This window comes from Zophobas morio, unplaced genomic scaffold (assembly GCF_036711695.1).
Source record: "Zophobas morio isolate AGI-343-1 ecotype UQ-CSIRO unplaced genomic scaffold, CSIRO_AGI_Zmor_V1 ptg000029l, whole genome shotgun sequence".
NCBI lineage: Eukaryota > Metazoa > Arthropoda > Insecta > Coleoptera > Tenebrionidae > Zophobas > Zophobas morio.
In genome coordinates this window covers 7,884,716-7,906,495 of record NW_026972134.1, presented here as the reverse complement: position 1 = coordinate 7,906,495, position 21,780 = coordinate 7,884,716, and the positions used below count along the sequence as shown (strand labels likewise).

General features: G+C 34.8%; 5 protein-coding genes across 8 annotated transcripts; 2 read left to right on the top strand and 3 right to left on the bottom strand.

Annotated features, from left to right (window-relative positions):
- Positions 1 to 527: 527 nt before the first annotated feature.
- Positions 528 to 8,422, bottom strand: LOC135137543 (heat shock 70 kDa protein-like). 2 transcript variants are annotated; one of them, XM_064067238.1, is made up of 3 exons: positions 8,300 to 8,422; positions 2,395 to 2,608; positions 528 to 2,332 (listed from the first exon to the last, which is right to left on the bottom strand). In XM_064067238.1, exons 2-3 carry the CDS (start codon positions 2,597 to 2,599, stop codon positions 687 to 689), a joined length of 1,851 nt encoding a protein of 616 aa, XP_063923308.1. In that variant the 5' UTR covers positions 2,600 to 2,608; positions 8,300 to 8,422; the 3' UTR covers positions 528 to 686. The 2 variants fall into 2 exon arrangements, with proteins under 2 accessions (XP_063923308.1, XP_063923307.1); XM_064067237.1 differs by lacking the exon at positions 8,300 to 8,422 and adding an exon at positions 2,686 to 2,821.
- LOC135137545 (heat shock 70 kDa protein-like) lies at positions 6,369 to 8,372 on the bottom strand. Its single transcript, XM_064067239.1, has 3 exons — positions 8,292 to 8,372; positions 8,005 to 8,236; positions 6,369 to 7,946 (listed from the first exon to the last, which is right to left on the bottom strand). The coding sequence occupies exons 2-3, from the start codon at positions 8,207 to 8,209 to the stop codon at positions 6,703 to 6,705; spliced, it is 1,449 nt and encodes a 482-aa protein (XP_063923309.1). The 5' UTR covers positions 8,210 to 8,236; positions 8,292 to 8,372; the 3' UTR covers positions 6,369 to 6,702.
- Positions 8,423 to 11,914: 3,492 nt separating the features above from the next.
- LOC135137585 (heat shock 70 kDa protein-like) lies at positions 11,915 to 14,172 on the bottom strand. 3 transcript variants are annotated; one of them, XM_064067276.1, is made up of 3 exons: positions 14,059 to 14,172; positions 13,763 to 13,991; positions 11,915 to 13,705 (listed from the first exon to the last, which is right to left on the bottom strand). In XM_064067276.1, exons 2-3 carry the CDS (start codon positions 13,965 to 13,967, stop codon positions 12,060 to 12,062), a joined length of 1,851 nt encoding a protein of 616 aa, XP_063923346.1. In that variant the 5' UTR covers positions 13,968 to 13,991; positions 14,059 to 14,172; the 3' UTR covers positions 11,915 to 12,059. The 3 variants fall into 3 exon arrangements, with proteins under 3 accessions (XP_063923346.1, XP_063923345.1, XP_063923344.1); XM_064067275.1 differs by having other exon boundaries at positions 13,763 to 13,985; XM_064067274.1 differs by having other exon boundaries at positions 13,763 to 13,976.
- Positions 14,173 to 15,964: 1,792 nt separating this feature from the next.
- LOC135137352 (uncharacterized) lies at positions 15,965 to 20,466 on the top strand. Its single transcript, XM_064066975.1, has 5 exons — positions 15,965 to 16,198; positions 16,252 to 16,677; positions 17,110 to 19,605; positions 20,080 to 20,163; positions 20,365 to 20,466. The coding sequence occupies exons 1-5, from the start codon at positions 15,965 to 15,967 to the stop codon at positions 20,464 to 20,466; spliced, it is 3,342 nt and encodes a 1,113-aa protein (XP_063923045.1).
- LOC135137351 (uncharacterized) lies at positions 20,466 to 21,632 on the top strand. The gene is made up of 3 exons (XM_064066974.1): positions 20,466 to 21,079; positions 21,431 to 21,523; positions 21,578 to 21,632. The coding sequence occupies exons 1-3, from the start codon at positions 20,466 to 20,468 to the stop codon at positions 21,630 to 21,632; spliced, it is 762 nt and encodes a 253-aa protein (XP_063923044.1).
- The last annotated feature ends 148 nt before the right edge of the window (positions 21,633 to 21,780 follow it).

The window sequence follows — 21,780 nt, the reverse complement described above, 5'->3', positions numbered from 1 at the left end:
TATAAGTCACCTCAAACATAAAATTATCTTGAAGTTGCCAAATTTATACCACTATATAAAGAATGTTGTATTTCATTTAAAGTACACACACTAGCTATGATAAAATATAATAATAAGTGCATGACAAAGTACTTACCTTGAGTATACTTGGATATAATTTCCAATATGTCTGTCCACCACCGGTTGGAAAACTACTGAAGAATGAAAAATAGCGAATAGAAAGTTTGTATGCTCTCAACATTTTAAAACAGGCAATAACTGTTGCTGCAGGCTACCTCAGACATTTGGACATCCAGCGCAGGTAATATTATTCAGAAAAACAGAAGTTTATTTTTCACAGTTTTGTCCTACTGTTCTGGAAACGAAAAGGACGGCAATGGAGAACAAGAAGCACAAGAACTTGCTCTTTAAAACTTCCATAAATCAGACTACATCGTTTTGACAGATGATGCAGATAACCCGTTACAGGTTTTTAATGTTACGCAAGACATTTTCATGAACATGAATAGTCCAAAAAAAAAACAAAATGATAGTAAAAACTAAGTATTTGTGTGTTTTTCACAATAACTAAATTTGTGAAAATGTAACAAAATGTTTTGTTTTGCTATCACATTTTAAATAATTGCCATATTGAAGTTAAAACAAATGCTACAACACTTAACTAAACTGACTGAGTACACAAGCATTTAACCCAACTGGGGCATAAAGTCAAAATCGTAGGTGTGCACTAGTGAGTTACAACGCCGCTCACACTCCTGAATTAGTTGTTTTACACGATTTTCTTCATCCATTTCCAGCGTTTGGGCTGTCAATTTAGTGCTGTTACAAAAATCATAAATATCTTCATAACTGTCAAGTAGATCATTCTCCTCTAGATTGTACATTATACTTACACAATACTTGATTAAATACCGTTTAAATTTCACAAAACGTACAAATTTTTCGTCGTTGATTTTATTTTCTGCCGCAGCCAAAAGTGAATTCTTAATTTCGCGATCACTTCTGCCGCCTGTGGTATACTGAACTTTCAAACTCTTGGTGTTGTTGCGTAACTTTTCTGTAGCTTTTGCGGTCAAAATACCGTTTGTATCGATGCTTAAAGTAAACTCAACTTCTCGTTGACCCGGAGGTGCGGGAGTTACGTTATTTATTGTTATACTGTCCAATTGACGATTCTTTCTGGCATCTAAGCGTTCTCCTTCATACACACCCAGCGTAAATGATGTTTCGTCATCTTTTAAATTTACATAAGTGTGTGACGCACTTACGGGCAATTTTGAACCACGTTTAATTATGAAAATCATTTCATTTCCCAGGCTATCGAAACCTATAGAAAGAGGTACCACCTCGACCAGCTTCAGTTCTTCGATGTGCTGTCTTGTGCTGGTTGATAACATCGCCGCTTGTAACGCTGCACCTTCAGCAACGCATTCGTCAGGATTTTCAAACTTGTTTAGTTGTTTACCACCAAAGTACTTAGAAACCAATTCCTGAATTTTTGGTATACGTGTGGAACCACCGCATAAAATGACTTCTTGAATTGATGTCTTACTAAATCCGGAATCTTTTAAACAATTATCTAAAATGTCAATGGTTTTCTGGAAAAACTTGTCGGCCATCTTTTCAAATTCTTTCCTCGTCAAAGGAATTTTAACTTGGGGTTTGTTAGGAACCATTCCGTTAATAGTAATTGAGGCCTCATCTGAAACGGAAAGTTTCTTTTTTGCCTTTTCACACTTGTTTCGCAACCTTCGTTTATCGTCAGGTTTATAGCTTGCGTCATAGTCATATTTGCTCTTCAACTGCTTACAAACGAAATCCAAAATCAAGTTATCTAAGTCGTGTCCGCCCAGCTGGGTGTCTCCAGCTACACAAATCACATCTATGTCATTAAAACGTTTTTCAAGTATAGCAACATCGAAAGTACCACCACCTAAATCGTAAACTAAAGAACGATGAGTTTCGTGAATATCGTGATCGTGGTAATAAGCTAAAGCAGCAGCTGTCGGTTCGTTTTGAAGTTTAAGCACGGTAAACCCAGCATCTTTAGCAGCCGCTAAAGTTACTTCTCTTTGTGTAACGTTAAAATAGGCAGGAACTGTGATAACAACCTTGTTAACAGCTTCACCCAATTTGTCTTTCGTGAACTTTTTCAATTCTTCGAGCAAAATTGTATATAATTCTTGCGGGGTCTTCGTAATAGTGACACGTCTCTGTTTAAAAGAAACAACAGGATTATTTGAAGCATCGGCGGAAACATCGAAAGGAAAGTATTTCAAACTTTTCTGAAGCAAGGAGTCGTCGTATTTTCTGCCTACAAGGCGTTTCATTTCTGCAATATATATAATTTTAGTATAATAACACCAGTTTGTTAATTATAAAAGAAACGTTTACCATAAATTCCATTTTTGGGTTCATCATCGGCCTTGTTTTTCGCATGCTCTCCAATGAAGACACTCCCATCTGTGTTAAAAAATATAAAGGATGGTACAATTCGGTCGCCTGAATTATGTTCCAGAATTTTCATCTTATCGTTCATGAAAATGGCAACACAAGAATTTGTTGTTCCCAGGTCTATTCCAATTACTAAATCACTCATTTTGATAATCTAGAAACAAAACTTGCACTGTGAAATAACACTGTAACGTAAGCAACAGTTATGAAATCGAACACAATTTTATTTACCTGTTTTAAGTGGATTAAGTAATACTATTTTAACCAGGAGTTATGTTCAAAGCGTATTTAAATAACTATCGATGAACAACGTTTTCCAATTTAAGAACTTTGATGTTTACTAGATACCCAAAATGTGTTTCTTGTATCACAGTTATTTAGAAAGTTTTAAACCCAATTATAACCTACTGTGATAAGACTTATCTAATTCCAAATTTATCAGTAATGATAAAGAGAAGACGGGAAAAAGAAGATAAAATAAAATTACTTAAGAAATTACATTAAATTTTGAAAGATCTCGCCATTACAGTTCAATTTTTTCTGTACAGTGAGTAATATTTTACGATTACGGTGTTACACATTACAGTTAGTCGCAAGCTTTGTTCTGCAACATTCTGCTTGTTTGATAGCTTACGTTGTTACAGAATAATTATCCCTTCGTAAATTTAGATTACTCTTGTTTACATTTTCTTTCTAGGCGTAAATTAATGTTGTAATACACTTCAGACACTCCTGCAATTTGCCACTGTACATAATATTAGCAAGGACAAGAATTCAATCAATGAGATGACTAACGATGCAACTATTTTTAAATGTTCTTCATGTGTCACATCCGCATATGTTGAATAGTTTTCCATTGGTCTTTGTGCTTGTAACTCTAGGTTTGACAAAGATTTTCTCCTGATAGTTGTATCACTAAGAAATATTACGGGTATTTTAATAAAATTATTGCCAAGTTTGTGTTTATGGATATTGCATGTTATAATGCAGTCCATAGAAGGCAAATTTTATCCTCATTTCGTGAACAAGACTAGACATTTTGGATAAAAAATTGAAAGAAACATTAGTTTTGTTATGACTTTGGATGAATTTAGAAAAGAAAGTCTACTGATTTTAGAAAACGCCACAGAAAGGCAATAAAAATTACAATAAGAACATGTTTAACTTCGGGTGTTTATATTTATACTTCCAATTAACTTAACGATAACCAGGTTCAAGTATCAACATGCAATTATGTTAAAAAAATTAACTGGTTTTGTGTGGTCAACACAAGAGGATAGGACTAATTAATTAAGCACCCTCAGTTTTTTTTCCTGAACAATATAGATAATAGCAGGAACACTATAAAAAACAAAAACCCATGCTACATTGACAGGTGTGCTATTTTAGCGTTACGTGCTTGAAAGCTATAAGCTAAACTCTAACCTTGTACGAAGACCGTTTAAACTGGTTGAAAAAATTTAAAGACAAATTCAGGAAGAACAAGTACAAAGTATATGATTTGTGAAATGTCATCAGATTGGTGGTAGGGATGATTAAGGAAATTTTAATTATCTAACTAAAATACTAAAATCCCATTATTAATTAAAATCTTTAGGAATGACTTCGAAACGAAGTTGCTACCAATTCCTCTACCTACAAAGCATATCTATTACTGATATAGATACGTGGATGATATTCTGGTCCTTTTCGAAGGTTCTGAAACAGATCTCCACAACATCCTCTCTGACCTTAGCACTACCCAAATATCTATTCATATTCACTTTTTGAAATCGAAAATGACGAAAGATAACTCCCCTTAAATATTTTAAACATTTTAATCGCTAGAAAGATGCTTTATTCTTTGAGATATACAGAAACCAAGTGCCACCTATTCAATTACGAGTATCCGTTTTAGCTTTTAGTTCAAACCACCAACACTGTAAATTTTAAATCAAAATACATATAATGTTTATCCCCTCCCCGCCCCCCAAATTTTGAAGAATAAATTATATCGAAAATGTGCAAAATATGACGAATTTATACTTGTAATTGATCATTGCATTTATTTTCTTAGAATTGCTTGTACAAGGTGACTCAAAACATTAACGAATGTGTCAGTTTATTTTATTGATTAAATTAGGAAGACGCTTCAAAGTTATCGTAAACATAACAAATTTCTAGTCAGAGTATGTCTGTTTATCCCCTCAAAAATTGATGACATCATCTCAAAATTTTACCGAGTTAATCCTATTTAAAATGGACAAACAATGTGAGTCTACGTATATACTTGTGATTTATCAGTGAATTAAAAATATTATTGAATGAGTAAAATATGTTATTGACTGAATCAAGAACGGTTCATTCCATTTTCCCAAAAATTTGGTAGTACAATATTGTTATTATTATTCTGCATCTATCCAAATTGATATACCTGTCTTTACTGCTGATCACGTCATCAAAAAATTAAATAAAGCTCATTTGCAGCCACGAGTAGCAGGCTTTTTTCTATTTGTTTTAACGTTACTTACATTTCTTTATTTTAACTTTCAGTTCTCTTATAAAAATAGAATTAGCAAAATAAAATTTTATAATTTTTTCAAAAAGCTAGATGTTTTATTGTTCTTCGGGGGCGAGAGAAGTTCTATCGAAATAACCTTCGACTAATTTTTTACAGTTCTCGTCATTGTTCATACAGAAACTTGTGTCAATGAGGATGTGCTAGATACTAAGTTATTTTATAGCAATAATAGAGTGCACACCAAAGAGATATTTTGTGGGTCTGAATATACAGATGGTGGAATCGTCTTCGACATTCTTAAGAATTTAACTGACTTCCCATAATGTGGCACTTATTATAAACGCAGAGATGTTTTATATTTATCTATTCGTTGTTGACATTCCTCCATCAAAATTGTGAGAGTTATAAACTGTAGCTGTAAATGCTGATGGACCACAGAACGGGAAACATTTTACTTAAACACTTTATTATACAACTTTTATTGTAAATGTTTGATTCCCTTATCAACTACTCTTCTACATTCACTTATATTTATCTTATATTTTGCTGTACATTTTTTCCTATTCTTTCATCCTTACTATTTTATTAGCTATCACGGGAAACAGTCGACTACTGACATTACTTTTCAATGTAATTTTTCTCATAATGTAGACAAAAAGAGCTAGAAAAAAAGTTCCCTGGTCTTGGAACATAGATCTAATAAACGTAGAACATTTACTTGCAATGTAGTAGAGTACTTAGAGGTTAGAATATATAGTGAATTCTTTACGGAGAAAACCGAAAAATGTATAAATTTTCATCCACGAAAGTTTAGAAACTTCCTCAAATGAAGAAATAGAAACTAATATCCAACAATAAATTCAGATTTCGGGACCATCCCGAACTCGTCCTCATTGAGTCAGAGAATGCAGAGGTTGGGAAAGTAGGATTAGATAGATTTATAAAATAAACAAATGCATTTATATCATATATATCATAATAATTTCTTAACTGAAACACCGCATTAGAGCTGGATTAAATAAGAATAGTAAAAATAGTTCTCTATCCCAATTACAAAACTTCAGACAGTTAATTCAGTCAAACATTAGCAAAACTGGCTAAGTCGAGAATTTTATTTGAAAAGTGTCGACTTAGGCTGATTAACATGTACCAAAATAATGTAAAATGCCGTGCCCAGTTTTATACTTACAACACTAAATAAAATTTGTGGAAAATGTAACAAGAAGTACCATATAATAGGTACTATGAAGTTTTAAATAATTTGCATATTACAGTAAAAACAAAATGCCAACCACTTAAACACATCTTGTAGACATGCATGTCGTATTTGAACTACGTATGTATCCTAAACCTTCGGAGGCATAAATTTAAAATTGTAATACTGCACTATCGATCCACAACGCTCCTCACACTCCTGAATTAGTTGATTTACTCGATTTTCTTCATCCATCTCCAGCGTTTTTGCTATTAAAAAGGTACTCTCACAAAAGTCATAAATTTCTACATAATCGCCAGTTAGATCTTGATCTTCTAGATTATAGGTTACACTCGTACAATAGTAGATTAAATACTCTTTAAATTTCACAAATCGTACAAATTTTTCGTCACTAATTTTATTTTCTGCAGCAGCCAAAAGTGAATTCATAATTTCATGATCACTTCTGATGCCCCTGATATACTCAACTTTCAATTCCTTAGTGTTGTTGCGTAATTTTTCATTAGCTTTCGCTGTCAAAATACCATTTGTATCAATACTCAAGGTAGTTATACACAACTTCTACTTGACGAGGAGGTGCGGGGGTTATGTTATTAATCGATATACTACCTAAATGGCGATTCTTCCTGGCATCTAAACGCTCTCCTTCATATATTCTACATTCCATTGCAGTTTGATTAGCCTCTACATTCACATAGGTGTGTGATGCACTTGCGGGCAATTTAGAGCCCCGTTTAATAATAAAAATCATTTTCCGGCAATGGTTATCAAAACCTATAGAAAGAGGTACTACGTCGACCATTTTCAGTTGTCCGATGTGCTGTCTTGTGCTGGTTGACAACATCGCCGCTTGTAACGCTGCACCTTCAGCAACGCATTCGTCAGGGTTTGCAAACTTGTTTAATTGTTTACCATCAAAGTAATCAGAAAGCAGTTCTTGAATTTTTGGTATACGCGTGGAACCACCGCACAGAATAACTTCCTGAATTGATATTTTACGAAATCCGGAATCCTTCAAACACTTATCTAGTATCTCAGTGGTTCTCTGGAAAAACTTATAGGCCATCTTTTCAAATTCTTTCCGTGTCAAGGAGATTTTAACTTGAACGTTCGGAACCATACCATTAATAGTAATGCAGGCCTCGTTTGAAATGGAAAGTTTCTTTTTTGCTTTTTCACACTTGTTTCGTAATCTTCTTTTATCATCAGGTTTACGACTTGCATCATAGCCATATTTGTTCCTCAATTGTTGACAAACATACTCCAAAATACAATTATCTAAGTCGTGTCCTCCCAGCTGGGTATCTCCAGCTACACAAATCACATCTATGCCATCAGAACGTTTTTCGAGAATAGCAACATCAAAAGTACCGCCACCCAAATCGTAAACCAAGGAACGATGCGTTTCTTGAATATCGTGATCGTGATAATAAGCCAAAGCAGCAGCCGTCGGTTCGTTTAGAAGTTTAAGCGCGGTAAACCCAGCATCTTTAGCAGCCGCTAAAGTTACTTCTCTTTGTGTAACGTTAAAATAGGCTAGAACTGTAATAACAACCTTATTAACAGCTTCACCCAATTTTTTTTTCGTGTAATTTTTCAATTCTTTAAGCAGAGTTGTATATAATTGTTGAGAAGTCTTTGTAATGCTAACACCTTTCTGTTTAAAAGAAACAATAAGGTTGTTTGAAGAATCGGCTGAAACATCGAAAGGAAAGTATTTCAAACTTTTCTGAAGCACGGAGTCGTCATATTTTCTGCCTACAAGCCGCTTCATTTCTGCAATTCCATTTTGGTACATAATACTAATTTGTTCATTATAAAAGGAAACGTTTACCATAAATCCCATTCATGGGTGCATCCGTCGCCTTGCTTTTCGCATGCTCCCCAATGAAAACGCTCCCATCTGCGTTAAAGAATATAAATGATGGTACAATTCGTACGCCTGAATTATCTTCCAGAATTTTCATCCTGCCATTCATAAAAACGGCAACGCAAGAGTTTGTTGTACCTAGATCTATTCCAATTACTAAATCACTCATTTTGATAATCTAGGAACAGAAGCTGCACTGTAAATGTATTTATAATTAATTAGAAAATTTTTAAACAACAAACATGACATACCTATTTACCTAAGTATCTTAACTGAAGATGTTATGTTAACCTTGAGTTATATCTAAAGAAGTCTAGAAATAAACCACATAGGATCACGTTCTTAAAATTAATAACTGTAATGTTTTCGGAGGTGCCCATGAAATATGTTGTTTTTATCACAGTCAATCATAATTGTATAATCTCATTTAAATACTTATTGTGATAGCTCATAACAGTTATCTCGTCCCAGATTTACCAGTCATAACAGGTAAAAGAGGAAAAAATAAAAGAAGGCAAAATATAAATACGTAAGAAAGTACATTTAAATTTAAAGATCTTGCCCTCTCAGTGAGATGCGATTAACTATTTCATTATAAAAAAATAGATTTTATGTATGTATTTTGTGCAAAATTTTGTGTATAAAAATACAATCATGTTATTACCTTATCTACAGTGCCACTTTAATGGAGAAATTCCATGCCACTCGTCATTTTTAAAATCTAACAGAAAATAGTCCTCTTTGTAATCCTCCGTGTCCGTGTCATCCAAGAACTCAAGTTCGTCCACCTCTTTTTTTTTATATACAGTGCATCTTTGTTAAAAGTGGCCATAGGGATTCCCATGTTAAATTTTAGAACCCATGTTAACTTATGTTTGAGTAAAGATTCAGAGTTGAAATTTTTACTAGATATAAAATGGGTCATCTTTTGACGATTTTATTAACGATTACGCTTTAATTTAAAGGATATTTCTTAAAAAAAAAAAAATGTTTGCGTATTTTTGTCGGTAATATTGTAGGCAGCCATGTAAAAATTGAGATTTACCTGAAGTTTCTAAAATTTTATTACTCTTGAAATTTATGTTTAACAGTTGAACAAGGAAAATACTCCAGTTTAACAGAACTTTCAAAAACATTTAATGTTTCTCGAGCTTGCTGCCATAAAGCTTTACGAAAAGAAAAATATAAATCTTACAAGGTAAAAAATGTACATAAACTATTACCGACCGATTTTTTCAAAAGAATGGAATTTTGCGAATTGTGGATCAATAAAATCAATGAAAATGTAAATATTTTAAATTCTATTTTATTTTCTGACGAATCCACATTTAATATTAATGGGAGTGTGAACAAACAAAATTGCAGAATTTGGTCTCGAGAAAAGCCTTACATAATTCGGGAAACTCATACTCAATGGCCTGCTAAAGTAAACGTTTGGATGGGGATATTAGGAAATCAAGTAATAGGAGCATTTTTTATTGATGGCTGTCTTAACGGACAAAAATATTTAGATATGCTAATTATGATGATTGGTCCAGCTTTGGCTAATCAAAGAGCCAATGGTCAGGTTATCTTCCAACATGACCGAGCACCTCCACATGTTGTAGTTGAATTTTTAAACAATTCATTTCCTGAAAGTTGGGTTGGACGGAACGGACCTTACAAGTGGGCCCCCGGAAGTCCATTCTGTTTATTTTCTAAAATTGCAACAAAGTTGTTTAATGATTAAAGTTATGCCGTCAAAAATGACACGTTAAATTGATAAGTCAAAACCTTCTAGGATGCACTTACACTTTTTAACCAAGACAATTTTTATTTTTTAAAGCACAAATTAAAAATTTGCTGCAAAAATATGTAGTGAAAATTTAAGTAGAACCCTAAGTTTTAAAAAAGATGCACTGTATTTAACTTTGTACAATTTTATAATATCGTTAATATCCATCCAGCGGACCTGGAACATCATTAAAGAAAAATACGAATATTAATATAAAATTTAACAACAACACATAATCCTATTGGTTATTTACAAGGCGCGCAATAAAATCCCACGCGCTCGATCCAGTGTTGCCGGGTCGATACTTTGATTACAAATGTATTTTCTTTCTGGACTATATCAACATAATATAACATTTCAAGATAACAAATATGTGGTCCTGTGGTTGAAAAATTAAAAAGGGCACCGAGTATTACTATTTGAAGTAATATAGTAATATAAAAGCACTATTATCAGCCGTAAATACTCCTAGCGCGACGCACTGGTGGACCAGATCAAAGCGTCCCCACTCCTCACCATAAAACACACCTTGTTTCACCTGGGCGATTGCAGCAGCAGGATATAATTCCGCGCACTGGTTATTTGTTATACAAGACGCTAGAGGGAATCCTCATCTACGAGTGAAAACTTCACGAGTAACAGCAGTCACGAGTGGACTATTTTTCGCGAGTATATAATAGTTATTTATGTATTAAGCGCATAATTAGGAAGACTATGGGACGAGGGAATGTTTAAAGCCCGACGACGGAGACCTTTTAATTTCCCGAGGGCCACAATCGATAATTATGCCCGTGGTACATACAACGCTTTATTCTATTATAATTTCTACAATATTTTTAACGAAATATTGAGTATTTCCGGCAAGATTGTGTAAATTGTGCCGATGCGAACTTTAATAAATGGCTATTATTTTGATGTTGTTATGAATACCATGTTGTTTATTTATTAAATAATTCGATTTTCAAAGTGCAAACTGCAGAACCGGCAAACGTTTACTCAAAAGAAATTTGAGAATGATTTGATTAAATATTATTTTCCCAACTTTAATAAAAATGTGGAATATCGAAGCTTGTTTGAATAATTAATTAATATAAATGAATGATTTGTGCCATAAAGGCCAATTTATGCCCACAGTTAGGTGCTTAAAAAAACAAAATTATTCTAAGATAGAATAAAACATATTAACGATACTGTCGAATAAACAGCAATCAAATGTTTGAGTATGTGTATCGATTCAAAATTAACATGGCATCAACATGGGAAAGTTTGTAGCTGTTAAATTTTGCCCAAACATATATACTTATTGCGCAATCTTTCTAACAAAGTATCAATTAATGTACTTAAAGCTGCATAATTTGCACTCATACATACCTATCCATTTAGGTCATTGTATAATAATTTGGAGACATAGAGCTTCCACACACAAAATTTTTAGATTACAACATAGAGCGGTGAAATTTGGTCTAGAATTGGGTCTAGAGGGAAAATGTGAGTTGATTCCAACAGAAATCATCGAAGAAACTCAGAAAACATCTCAAAAGGGTAATATTATAGCCTTATAACATATCGATTGTGGATACATTTTCGTTTTTTCCAAATTTAGGTATCTCGAACAGTTTTTTCTTGATATTTGTGTTTACAGTTTTAATTTTCACGAAAATTTTCTCCTACTATTTCGCTATAAAAAAAACTACATTTTATAAAAAACACAAAAATATAAATCACTTGTTCATATGTTTTCTTCCTGCCAGATTTGTGTTTATAAATACTACATATATGTTATAATGATTATATTATATCAAGTATGTATAATTATTGATATTATCCACAAAAGAGAAACCGTCTCATTGTTAATTTTATTGAATTAGATCGTTTAAAGTAAAAACTGAAAACAATAAATTTAGACTCTATTTTGGAAACAAAGGCGACGTTGAGACGTTGGGTAGATTTAGAGAAGAAAATCCACAAGTTTCAGAAAAACTCACACAAACAATTTTTAATTTTAGTAGTTAAAATGGCTTAGTCTGAAGCATCGAAGAATTTCTAGAATGTTGAAATGAGATGAGAAAAAATTTTTTTTTTTATATAAAACTTTAAACATTGATATAAAAAAAATTGTGTATTTAAACATCTTCACATAAATATGGGCAGTAATCGAAGCTTTTTACACCCGACAAGGTATATTTATTTTTAGTTTGTTAATAACTTTTAAACTACCTAATTTAACAAAAGATTAAGTATATTTTCATACTTCCTGAGGCATAAACTGAAACTGACGAGACTGCACTACTTTGTCACAAAGTCGTTTACACTTCTGAATTAATTCTTTCACTCGAATTTCTTCATCCATTTCCAACATACCTGCTGTCGATCGCGTTTCTTTACAAAAAGTATACATTTCTTCATAAACGTCCGTTAGTTTCTGCTCCTCTAAATTGTAAGTAACAGCTATACAGTACCTAATTAAATATTGTTTATGTTTCACAAACTGTTCAAATTTTTCGTCATTAATTTTATTTTCAGCGGCAGCCAAAATTGAATTCTTAATTTCGCGATCACTTCTACCACCTCTGGTATACTCAACTTTCAATTCTTTAACGTTGTCGCATAATTTTTCTTTAGCCTTAGCGGTCAAAATACCGTTTAAATCAATGGCCAAAGTAAACACAACTTCTCGCTGACCAGGAGGTGCCGGAGTTACATTATTTATTGTTATTGTTCCTAAACGACGATTTTTTCTTACATCTAAGCGCTCTCCTTCATATATTCCGATCGAAAACGAAGTATCATTTCCCCCTAAATTTACATAAGTGTGTGACGCACTTGCGGGTAATTTAGAGCCCCGTTTAATAGTGAAAATCATTTTACCGCACAAGCTGTCGAAACCTATAGAGAGAGGTACAACGTCGACCATTTTCAGTTCTTCAATTGTTTGTCTTTTGCTAGTAGATAGCATAGCTGCTTGTAACGCTGCACCTTCAGCAACACATTCGTCAGGGTTTGGAAACTTGTTTAATTGTTTACCACCAAAGTAATCAGAAACCAGTTCTTGAATTTTTGGTATACGCGTGGAACCACCGCACAAAATGACTTCCTGAATTGATGATTTAGAAAATTTAGAATCCTTTAAGCAATTATCTAATATATCAATTGTTCTCTTGAATAACTCGTCCGCCATACTTTCGAATTCCTTCCTTTTCAAGGTGATTTTAATCTTAGGATGATTAGGAACCATTCCGTTAATAGTAATCACGGCCTCATTTGCATCGGACAGTTCCTTTTTAGCTTTTTCACACTTATGACGCAATCTTCTCTTATCGTCAGAATCACATTGCGGGTCATAATCATATTTATCCCTCAACTGCTGATAAACATATTCCAAAATACAGTTATCTAAGTCGTGTCCTCCCAGTTGGGTATCTCCAGCTACACAGACCACGTCTACGTTATCAAAGCGTTTTTCGAGTATAGCAACATCGAAGGTACCACCACCCAGGTCATAAACTAAAGAACGATGAGTTTTCTCAATATCTTGATCGTAATAATAGGTTAAAGCAGCCGCTGTTGGTTCGTTTAGAAGCTTCAACACAGTGAACCCAGCATCTTCAGCAGCAGCTAAAGTTGCTTCTCTTTGGGTAACATTAAAATACGCAGGAACGGTGATCACAACTTTCTTAACAGTCTCACCTAATTTTTCTTCCGTGTAATGTTTCAGTTCTTTGAGGAGGATCGTATATAGTTCTTTTGGAGTTTTTCTAACGGTAGCACCTTTCTGTTTAAAAGAAACAACGGGGTTATTTAAAAAATCTGCTGAGACCGTAAAGGGAAAGTACTCCAAACTCTTCTGAAGCAACAGATCATCAAACTTTCTGCCCACAAGCCTTTTCATTTCTGCAATTTGATATATGTCTACAAAGTTAGTTGGTTAACAATAAACGAAACGGTTACCATATATTCCATTTTTGGGTTCATGCACCGCCATGTTTTTTGCATGCTCTCCAATGACGACAATTCCATCTGGTTGGAAGCATATGAATGATGGTATTATTCGCGCTCCGGACTTATATTCTAAAATTTTGAGCTTCTTATTCATAAAAATGGCAACACAGGAGTTTGTTGTCCCCAAGTCTACTCCAATCACTAGATCACCCATTTTGATACCCTAAACAAACTTACACTGTTACATGGAAGTATAGTTTATGTCAAGCATGATACATCGTAAGTGAAAGTAATATTGTACTTACCTAGAGTTACAACAGAAGAGTATAATTGTTTAAAATAAATCACATAAACTACATATCCGAAGCAGATACTTGGATATTCTTCACCTTAAAATTTACTTTATCGCGATCAGCCGGAATTTTATACGAGCAATTAAGTTCCTGATAACAGTTATCTGTCTCCTTCAACTTTTGCAAATAATAATTGTAGATAAAGAAAGACGGGATCAACGGAAACACTACATCAGTTTTCGTAAAATTTTCTCTCCCTTTTCTTTATTATTTATTTTAGAAAATCAATTAAGTGTTTGAAGATATTACTGAGATTTATAAATTACTTTATGTTAGTGTAAGTAAACAATTATACACTTTAAGTTACTTACCGTTAAAACAGGTTTTTATTTTGATGCGACACTTGTTTAATGGGAGTGTAAACACGTAGTGGAAATAAGAGTAGGTAAAATTTAGTTTGTACCTTCAAAATGGGGCCATTATTTAAACACGGTGAGTTCCATTCGGCACCACCGTATCCCTCCAAAGCACGTAATTAATTATTAAGGATTTTCTAATCAGAAATGTGTAAAAAATAAACGATACATTAACACGTGTTATTCTTGTTTGATTATAAATTCAGAGTTGATGATTTTGAAATGTTCGTATAAAACACCTGTCAACAAATTCACTTAACCAGACTTTACTCCTTTGTTTATCAAGTTGTAACTAAAGTTCTGGATGTTTTACTTGAGCATTACATTATGTCTCACTTGTTAACTTCTCACCTGAGATTGCTAATGGTTTATTTATGGCATTTAAACTGGTCGTAAACGTTGATTTATTTTGAAAGAAAGGATCTTGAAATTTCCATCAGTCAAATTAAGAGCTTCGGAAAAAAACGGGAGGACTTTGATATTTTCTTACAGGTTTAATAGTTAGTTACAGGTCTAATTATTTCTACATAAAACAAATTGTTTTTGCGGATTGAATTTGAACATTTATTCCCGACGGTGCCGCTCTAGACCGCAGCGTTTCCGAGACCAGCTTATTGCGATTTTCATCGTATTGAATATGTTCCGTCTTCGCATTAATTTTTATTTTTATTTTCACTTTAAATTTATCAGTATAATTTATAATAATTGTAATTTATTAAAATGGAGGTAGCATTGTAAAGTTATAATTTTTTTTTTTTCCTGCCAAGGTTTTAATCCTTAATATTCTTTAAGTTTCACATTTATTAAATTCGCGGGCGTATAAACAAGCGAAGGTCTCTTTTTTTTCCTTAACGTTTTTGGGACTCTGGCAAAAAAAAAAAAAACCTTCCGAAAAAGAAGCTAGTGAAACCTCGAGCAGAAGCTACACGCGACGCGTTACAGTGTACATCGCATCCACATTTTCCGCATACTCAACCACTGCAAGTTCGTGCTACTGCATCAAACTCTTCCAGACTGTGATCAAAAGGAACCGGGGTAAGTGACCTTCCTTGTGCGAAATCTAGTCCTTTATTCTCTAACCAAATTTAGAGCCGCATTTTATACATTGGTCCTTCGAGCCGGATTGAAGCCTTGTAAAGGTCGATATTATTCCTGTAACATTTGATACTTATCTGGAATCATTATTAATAACTGTTACCTCATCATTAAGAACCATTTTCGCATTTTCACTCACAATTGATAAACTCACGCAAAAACACTGCTCTTTCTTTACAATATTGTCAGTATTCAAAGAAAGCGACCAAGTTAATTTTATCCATACTGCTATTTTCAAATCTTCTCAACGGACGCTAGCACATCGTTGCATTTTAATTTGCACTTGATAATTAGCAGTTTTTATCGCATATTCGCACTATCACATTGAGGCATAAAAAGACTAATTCTTTTGTTTCCACTCCTTGAGTAATTGACGTGTTTACGATTTCGTTTAAAATCTTGGGATAATGGCTCATGCTGAAAAAGTGAAAAGGAACAAGTTACATCGCCAAACCGCGATTAATCGTCTCAATGAACTCAACACTCTTGCATTAGCATCAATAGATCATGTACCATGGCGCCTTGAGTTTCAAATGCGCATGGAAAGCATTAATGATATTCAAACTGAATTTTTTAAATTACATAATGCCATTATTGGCTTAATTGAGGACGTCGATGATGCATTCAAAGTGGAAGATGAAGTAAGAAAAGTTTTGAAACAACTTTTTATCATGTCAAGTCCGTTTATCACAAGATTTTTGTCTCATCATCGACAGCTTCAACTGAGGCTAGTACAAGTGCTAAAATCAAACTTCCAAAAATCGAATTACCTACCTTTTCAGGAGACATCATTACTTTTACACCCTATATCGAAATGTATCAATCACTTATTCATAGATCCGCAGAGCTAACTAACATTGAAAAATTTAATTATTTACTAGCATCTCTCAAAGGTGAAGCTTTAGCATTTATTCAGCATATTCCTGTTACATCGGACAATTATACAGTAGCATATAATGCTTTAATACAAAGGTATCAGAACAATCGACTAATTCTCAATGCACATTGGCAATATCTGGATAAAGCCAAAAGAGTTAATGCTGATAATCCTCAAGATATCCGCGATCTTATTGATAACTTTGCCAAAAATGTTCAAGCTATTAAGAATTTTACATTACCTGTAGATTTATCCGATTTTCTTTTATTTTCTTTGATGATTAAAAAAATAGACTCAACATTAGTGACACGTTTTGAACTTCATCATAATTCTTCGGATATTCCTACCTACGCACAACTTGTAAAGTTTTTAGAACAACAATGGAGTGCCTTAGAAAATGCCAATACAATTCCTAAACCTCGCTCAAAAAAAGTTGAGTCTTATAATAAAAATAAATTCAAGTTAACTAATCCCACCACTTCCTTCCTTCTAAACTCAACTCCCATTCAATGTAGCATTTGTAATAATGGACATTTAATTTACAAATGCTCTGAATTCATTTCTAAGTCTCCCAATGAACGTTATAATATAGCAAAATCAAAACGTCTTTGCTTAAATTGCTTAAGCAAATTTCATTCCACTATCAATTGTAACTCAAGTCAAAACTGCCACAAGTGCAGTCAAAAACATCATACACTTCTGCATTTTGACAGCTCTAAGAATTCACCCTCATCTTCAGAAACGCAACCTACCACCACTACGTTGATTTCTCAAACTCCTAACAATATTTCTCGCTTACATAAATCGTCGTGTGTATCCAACACAGTCCTGCTTTCTACTGCAAGGGTCGCAGTACTTTCTTCAAGAGGATTTCCTCAAATCTTTCGAGTTCTATTAGACTCCGCATCGCAAAGCTCTTTCATTACTAGCAAAGCTTTTCACAAGTTAGGACTCCCTAAGAAACGAACTAGCATACTGGTTCATGGATTAGGATCAACTTCTACTCGAACCCCGCACGGTGCAACTACCTTTTCCATACGACCCACTGATAAAACATTTCCCGAAATACAAGTCGACGCTTACATTTTACCAAAAATTTGTGATCCTCTGCCATCAACTCATATTTCTTCTCAACACTGGTCTCACATAAAATCAAATTTACCCCTCGCAGATCCAGAATTTGCCAGTCCTGGTCATATCGACATGTTACTCGGAGCTGATGTTTTTTCCAGTCTTTTCCTGGGAAATAAAATTTCTGGTCATCTTGGTGAACCAGACGCAATTCAAACTATCTTTGGTTATGTACTCATGGGCCCAGTTACTACCCTTCGTGAGTCTCCTATTCGCACCTTTGTCATGACTTCGGACGGAACCCCTTCTTTAGAAGAAACTGTGTGTGAATTTTGGGAACTCGAAACAGTTCCTCCTGCCACAATCGTTTCACCTGATGACGCACTCTGTGAAAAATTATACTCTGAGTCCCATTATCGTAACGAAGACGGTCGTTACGTTGTAGCTTTACCCTTCAAAAGCCCTAGGCCGATCTTTCCGACATCTCGAGAACTCGCCGTTCAACGCTTTCTATGGTTAGAAAAACGTCTTCAACGCAATCCCGAATTATATCAACAGTATTCTGCCTTTATGCAAGAATATCTCGATTTAAATCATATGGAGCTTGCTGATGTGCCATCCGGGGATTCTTCCGCATTTTTTTATATTCCGCATCATAGTGTACTTAAGCCTGACAGTCTCACCACCAAGTTACGTGTCGTCTTTAATGGCTCAGCATCACTTCCTCATCAATCATCGCTGAATGATCATCTTTATGTCGGTCCTAAATTACAACGCGATTTAATTTCTATTCTTTTAACTTTTCGCTTACACAAAGTTGTTTTTGTTGCTGACATCAAAATGATGTATCGCCAGATTCTAATCACCCTCGAACATCGCGATTACCAACGTATTATATGGCGATTTTCACCCAACGAACCTCTGGCCGATTTTCGATTACGAACTGTTACATACGGACTCTCTTCCGCTCCATATTTGGCCATTCGTACTTTACTTCAGCTAGCCAACGACGCAGGTGCTTTATTTCCCTCAGCTGCAACCATTCTTCAAGAAAACACATATGTTGACGATATAGTTACTGGTGCATCATCTTTAGAAGCTGCTCGTGAATTAAAATCACAATTGATATGCCTATTAAAACAAGGTTGTTTCGAACTGCGTAAATGGGCTAGCAATGAGCCAGCTTTACTGGATGATTTGCCTGAATCACACCTTGCCAATCAATCGCGATCATTTGAAACCGATCAGGAAACCTCTCTGAAAATTTTGGGATTACAATGGACACCTTCGTCAGATTGCTTTCACTTTCATACACAACCATTTAATCGTCTTTGTACTAAAAGGCAAATATTATCACATCTCGCCCGCATCTTTGACCCTTTAGGGATGTTAAGTCCAGTTACCTTTATCCTCAAGCATTTAATACAACAATTCTGGATTCTCAAACTGGATTGGGATGACACTCCTCCAAATGAAATCATTCGACTATGGGAATCCTTTATAAATGATCTCCCCTGTTTTCAAGACTTGCGAATACCTCGTCGTATCATGCCTGATACCTTTTTGTCGTGTCAATTACATGGTTTTGGAGATAGTTCGGAAAAGGGATATTGCGCGGTCGTTTACTTTGCATTTATTCTTCCTTCTGCAGAGATCACTACCTCCTTTGTTTGCGCTAAGTGCAAAGTAGCCCCTTTAAAACGATTGTCCATACCACGCTTGGAGCTCTCTGCTGCGGTTTTGTTAACTCGTCTGATCAATTATATTTGTCGTATCTATCAAGATCTTTTAACATTTAGTCGCATATGTGCATGGTCAGATTCGCAGGTGGTCTTGTCATGGATTAACTCTCCTCCACATCGTTGGAAAACCTTTGTGAGTAATCGAGTGTCTTTTATTCAAGAAACGCTTCCATCCTGTCACTGGTTATATTTACCTTCCTTAGATAATCCAGCTGATATTGGTACTCGTGGATTACTACCCTCTAAACTATTGCAAAGTTCGCTTTGGTGGGCGGGACCAGCTTTTCTCCGATCTACTACAAGCTTCCCTGATTCAGTTATAGAACCTTCTCCCCTAGCTTTGGAAGAAGAACGCAAGGTCGTTTTAATACCACCGACCCTCATTTTATCGATACCCTTATTGATAAATTTTCGTCCTTCAATAAAGTAATACGATGTGTAGCTTTCGTACGCCGTTTTTTCTATAATTTAAAACGTCAAGAAAGAGAAACCGGACTGACTTTGAAATCTTCTGAACTTCATTCTGCCGTTCTGGATATTGTTCGTCACGTTCAATCCACTCAGTTCTCAGATGAATTGTCAGCTATGAGAAGTAATAAACGTCTTCCAAAATCATTTCAAAAATTGTCGCCCTTTATCGATAACAATAATATCCTACGCGTTGGTGGTCGTCTCAAAAATTCCCCACTCTCTTTTGAGGAAAATCACCCAGCTATCTTACCTTCACATCACCGGTTTACTGATCTTCTAATCTCGCATATCCATAATAAATATTATCATGCCGGAAATCAAACCGTTCATTTTTTATTATTGCATCAATTTTGGATTTTAGCCCCTAAACGTGCCATTCGGCGAGTATTGTCTAAATGTATTCGATGTTTTCGAGCTAATCCAGTTCCAGTTCAGCCTCCTATGGGTAATTTACCTCCCTCTAGGTTAATTCAGGCGAAGCCTTTCTTACACACCGGTGTAGATTTTGCAGGCCCTTTTACCATAACCATGTCAAAAGGTCGTGGAGCCAAAAAATTGAAAGCATATCTATGTATTTTCGTATGTCATGTCACAAAGGCGTTACATCTCGAGCTCGCGTCTGACTTATCTAATGAGATTTTTTTAGCAGCTCTTCGTCGATTTCTTGCTAGACGCGGTCGATGTCAACATTTATATTCCGACTGTGGAACCAACTTTGTTGGTGGTCGTAACCAACTTCAACATTTAATGCATACCGCTGCAAATGAAGAAACCATTTCTTGGCATTTCAATCCTCCTTCCAGTCCTCACTTTGGAGGTTTGTTCGAAGCGGGAGTGAAGTCTGTCAAAACGCATCTCATGCGCGTAGTCGGCGACCATTTGTTAACATATGAAGAATTAATGACGTTATTGGTGCAGATTGAATCCATGCTTAATTCCCGTCCTCTAACTCCTGTCAGTCATGACCCTAATGATCTGTCAGCTCTATCACCTAGTCATTTCTTAACCTTTGAGCCATTGGTTGCTCTACCGGAACCAAATTTAAGAGATCTTCCTCTTAATCGTCTTAAACGATTTCAGCTTATTCAAAGGATGTTTCAAGACCTCTGGTCCCGATGGTCTAATGAATATCTTCATACCTTGCATCAGCGATCCAAGTGGTTTAACCCTTCTGTACCGATTAACATAGGCACTTTAGTAGTTATCAAAAATGAAGTAATGTCTCCCCTGCATTGGCGACTTGATCGTATAACCGAAGTACATCCTGGAAATGATGGAATTATTCGAGTCGTTACTATTAAGACCAAAGCAGGATTTGTCAGACGTCCCGTTGTGAAGATTTGTCCTCTTCCAATAGAAACGTAATTTTCCCGAAAAAATCCATGCGATTTTTTGGTGGGCGGTAATGTTCCGTCTTCGCATTAATTTTTATTTTTATTTTCACTTTAAATTTATCAGTATAATTTATAATAATTGTAATTTATTAAAATGGAGGTAGCATTGTAAAGTTATAATTTTTTTTTTTTTTCCTGTCAAGGTTTCAATCCTTAATATTCTTTAAGTTTCACATTTATTAAATTCGCGGGCGTATAAACAAGCGAAGGTCTCTTTTTTTTTCCTTAACGTTTTTGGGACTCTGGCAAAAAAAAAAAAACCTTCCGAAAAAGAAGCTAGTAAAACCTCGAGCAGAAGCTACACGCGACGCGTTACAGTGTACATCGCATCCACATTTTCCGCATACGCAACCACTGCAAGTTCGTGCTACTGCATCAAACTCTTCCAGACTGTGATCAAAAGGAACCGGGGTAAGTGACCTTCCTTGTGCGAAATCTAGTCCTTTATTCTCTAACCAAATTTAGAGCCGCATTTTATACAGAATATGTGTTTTTATGTGATATTCGAATTAATGCATAATGCAATCTCAAGTAAATTCTTTGTTGTTGATAACTGTTGAAAGAATGTGACGTAATTAACTGTTGTATGCTTCATTTTTTGTAATTCTAATACTCATTCAGTTGTTATAAATTCTAGAAGGATGACCCCGTTGCCGCGGGCATAGTTA

Coding starts and splice junctions, on each gene's coding strand:
- LOC135137351 (XM_064066974.1), top strand. CDS start 20,466: ATGCATACCGCTGCAAATGAAGAAACCATTTCTTGGCATTTCAATCCT. Junction 21,080..21,430: donor TGTCCTCTTCCAATAGAAAC/GTAATTTTCCCG, acceptor GACGCGTTACAG/TGTACATCGCATCCACATTT. Junction 21,524..21,577: donor TGTGATCAAAAGGAACCGGG/GTAAGTGACCTT, acceptor AACCAAATTTAG/AGCCGCATTTTATACAGAAT.
- LOC135137585 (XM_064067276.1), bottom strand. CDS start 13,967: ATGGGTGATCTAGTGATTGGAGTAGACTTGGGGACAACAAACTCCTGT. Junction 13,706..13,762: donor ACCCAAAAATGGAATATATG/GTAACCGTTTCG, acceptor ATCAAATTGCAG/AAATGAAAAGGCTTGTGGGC.
- LOC135137352 (XM_064066975.1), top strand. CDS start 15,965: ATGGCTCATGCTGAAAAAGTGAAAAGGAACAAGTTACATCGCCAAACC. Junction 19,606..20,079: donor CTTTGGAAGAAGAACGCAAG/GTCGTTTTAATA, acceptor TTTGGATTTTAG/CCCCTAAACGTGCCATTCGG. Junction 20,164..20,364: donor TCCAGTTCAGCCTCCTATGG/GTAATTTACCTC, acceptor AGATTTTTTTAG/CAGCTCTTCGTCGATTTCTT.
- LOC135137545 (XM_064067239.1), bottom strand. CDS start 8,209: ATGAGTGATTTAGTAATTGGAATAGATCTAGGTACAACAAACTCTTGC. Junction 7,947..8,004: donor ACCCATGAATGGGATTTATG/GTAAACGTTTCC, acceptor ATGGAATTGCAG/AAATGAAGCGGCTTGTAGGC.
- LOC135137543 (XM_064067238.1), bottom strand. CDS start 2,599: ATGAGTGATTTAGTAATTGGAATAGACCTGGGAACAACAAATTCTTGT. Junction 2,333..2,394: donor ACCCAAAAATGGAATTTATG/GTAAACGTTTCT, acceptor TATATATTGCAG/AAATGAAACGCCTTGTAGGC.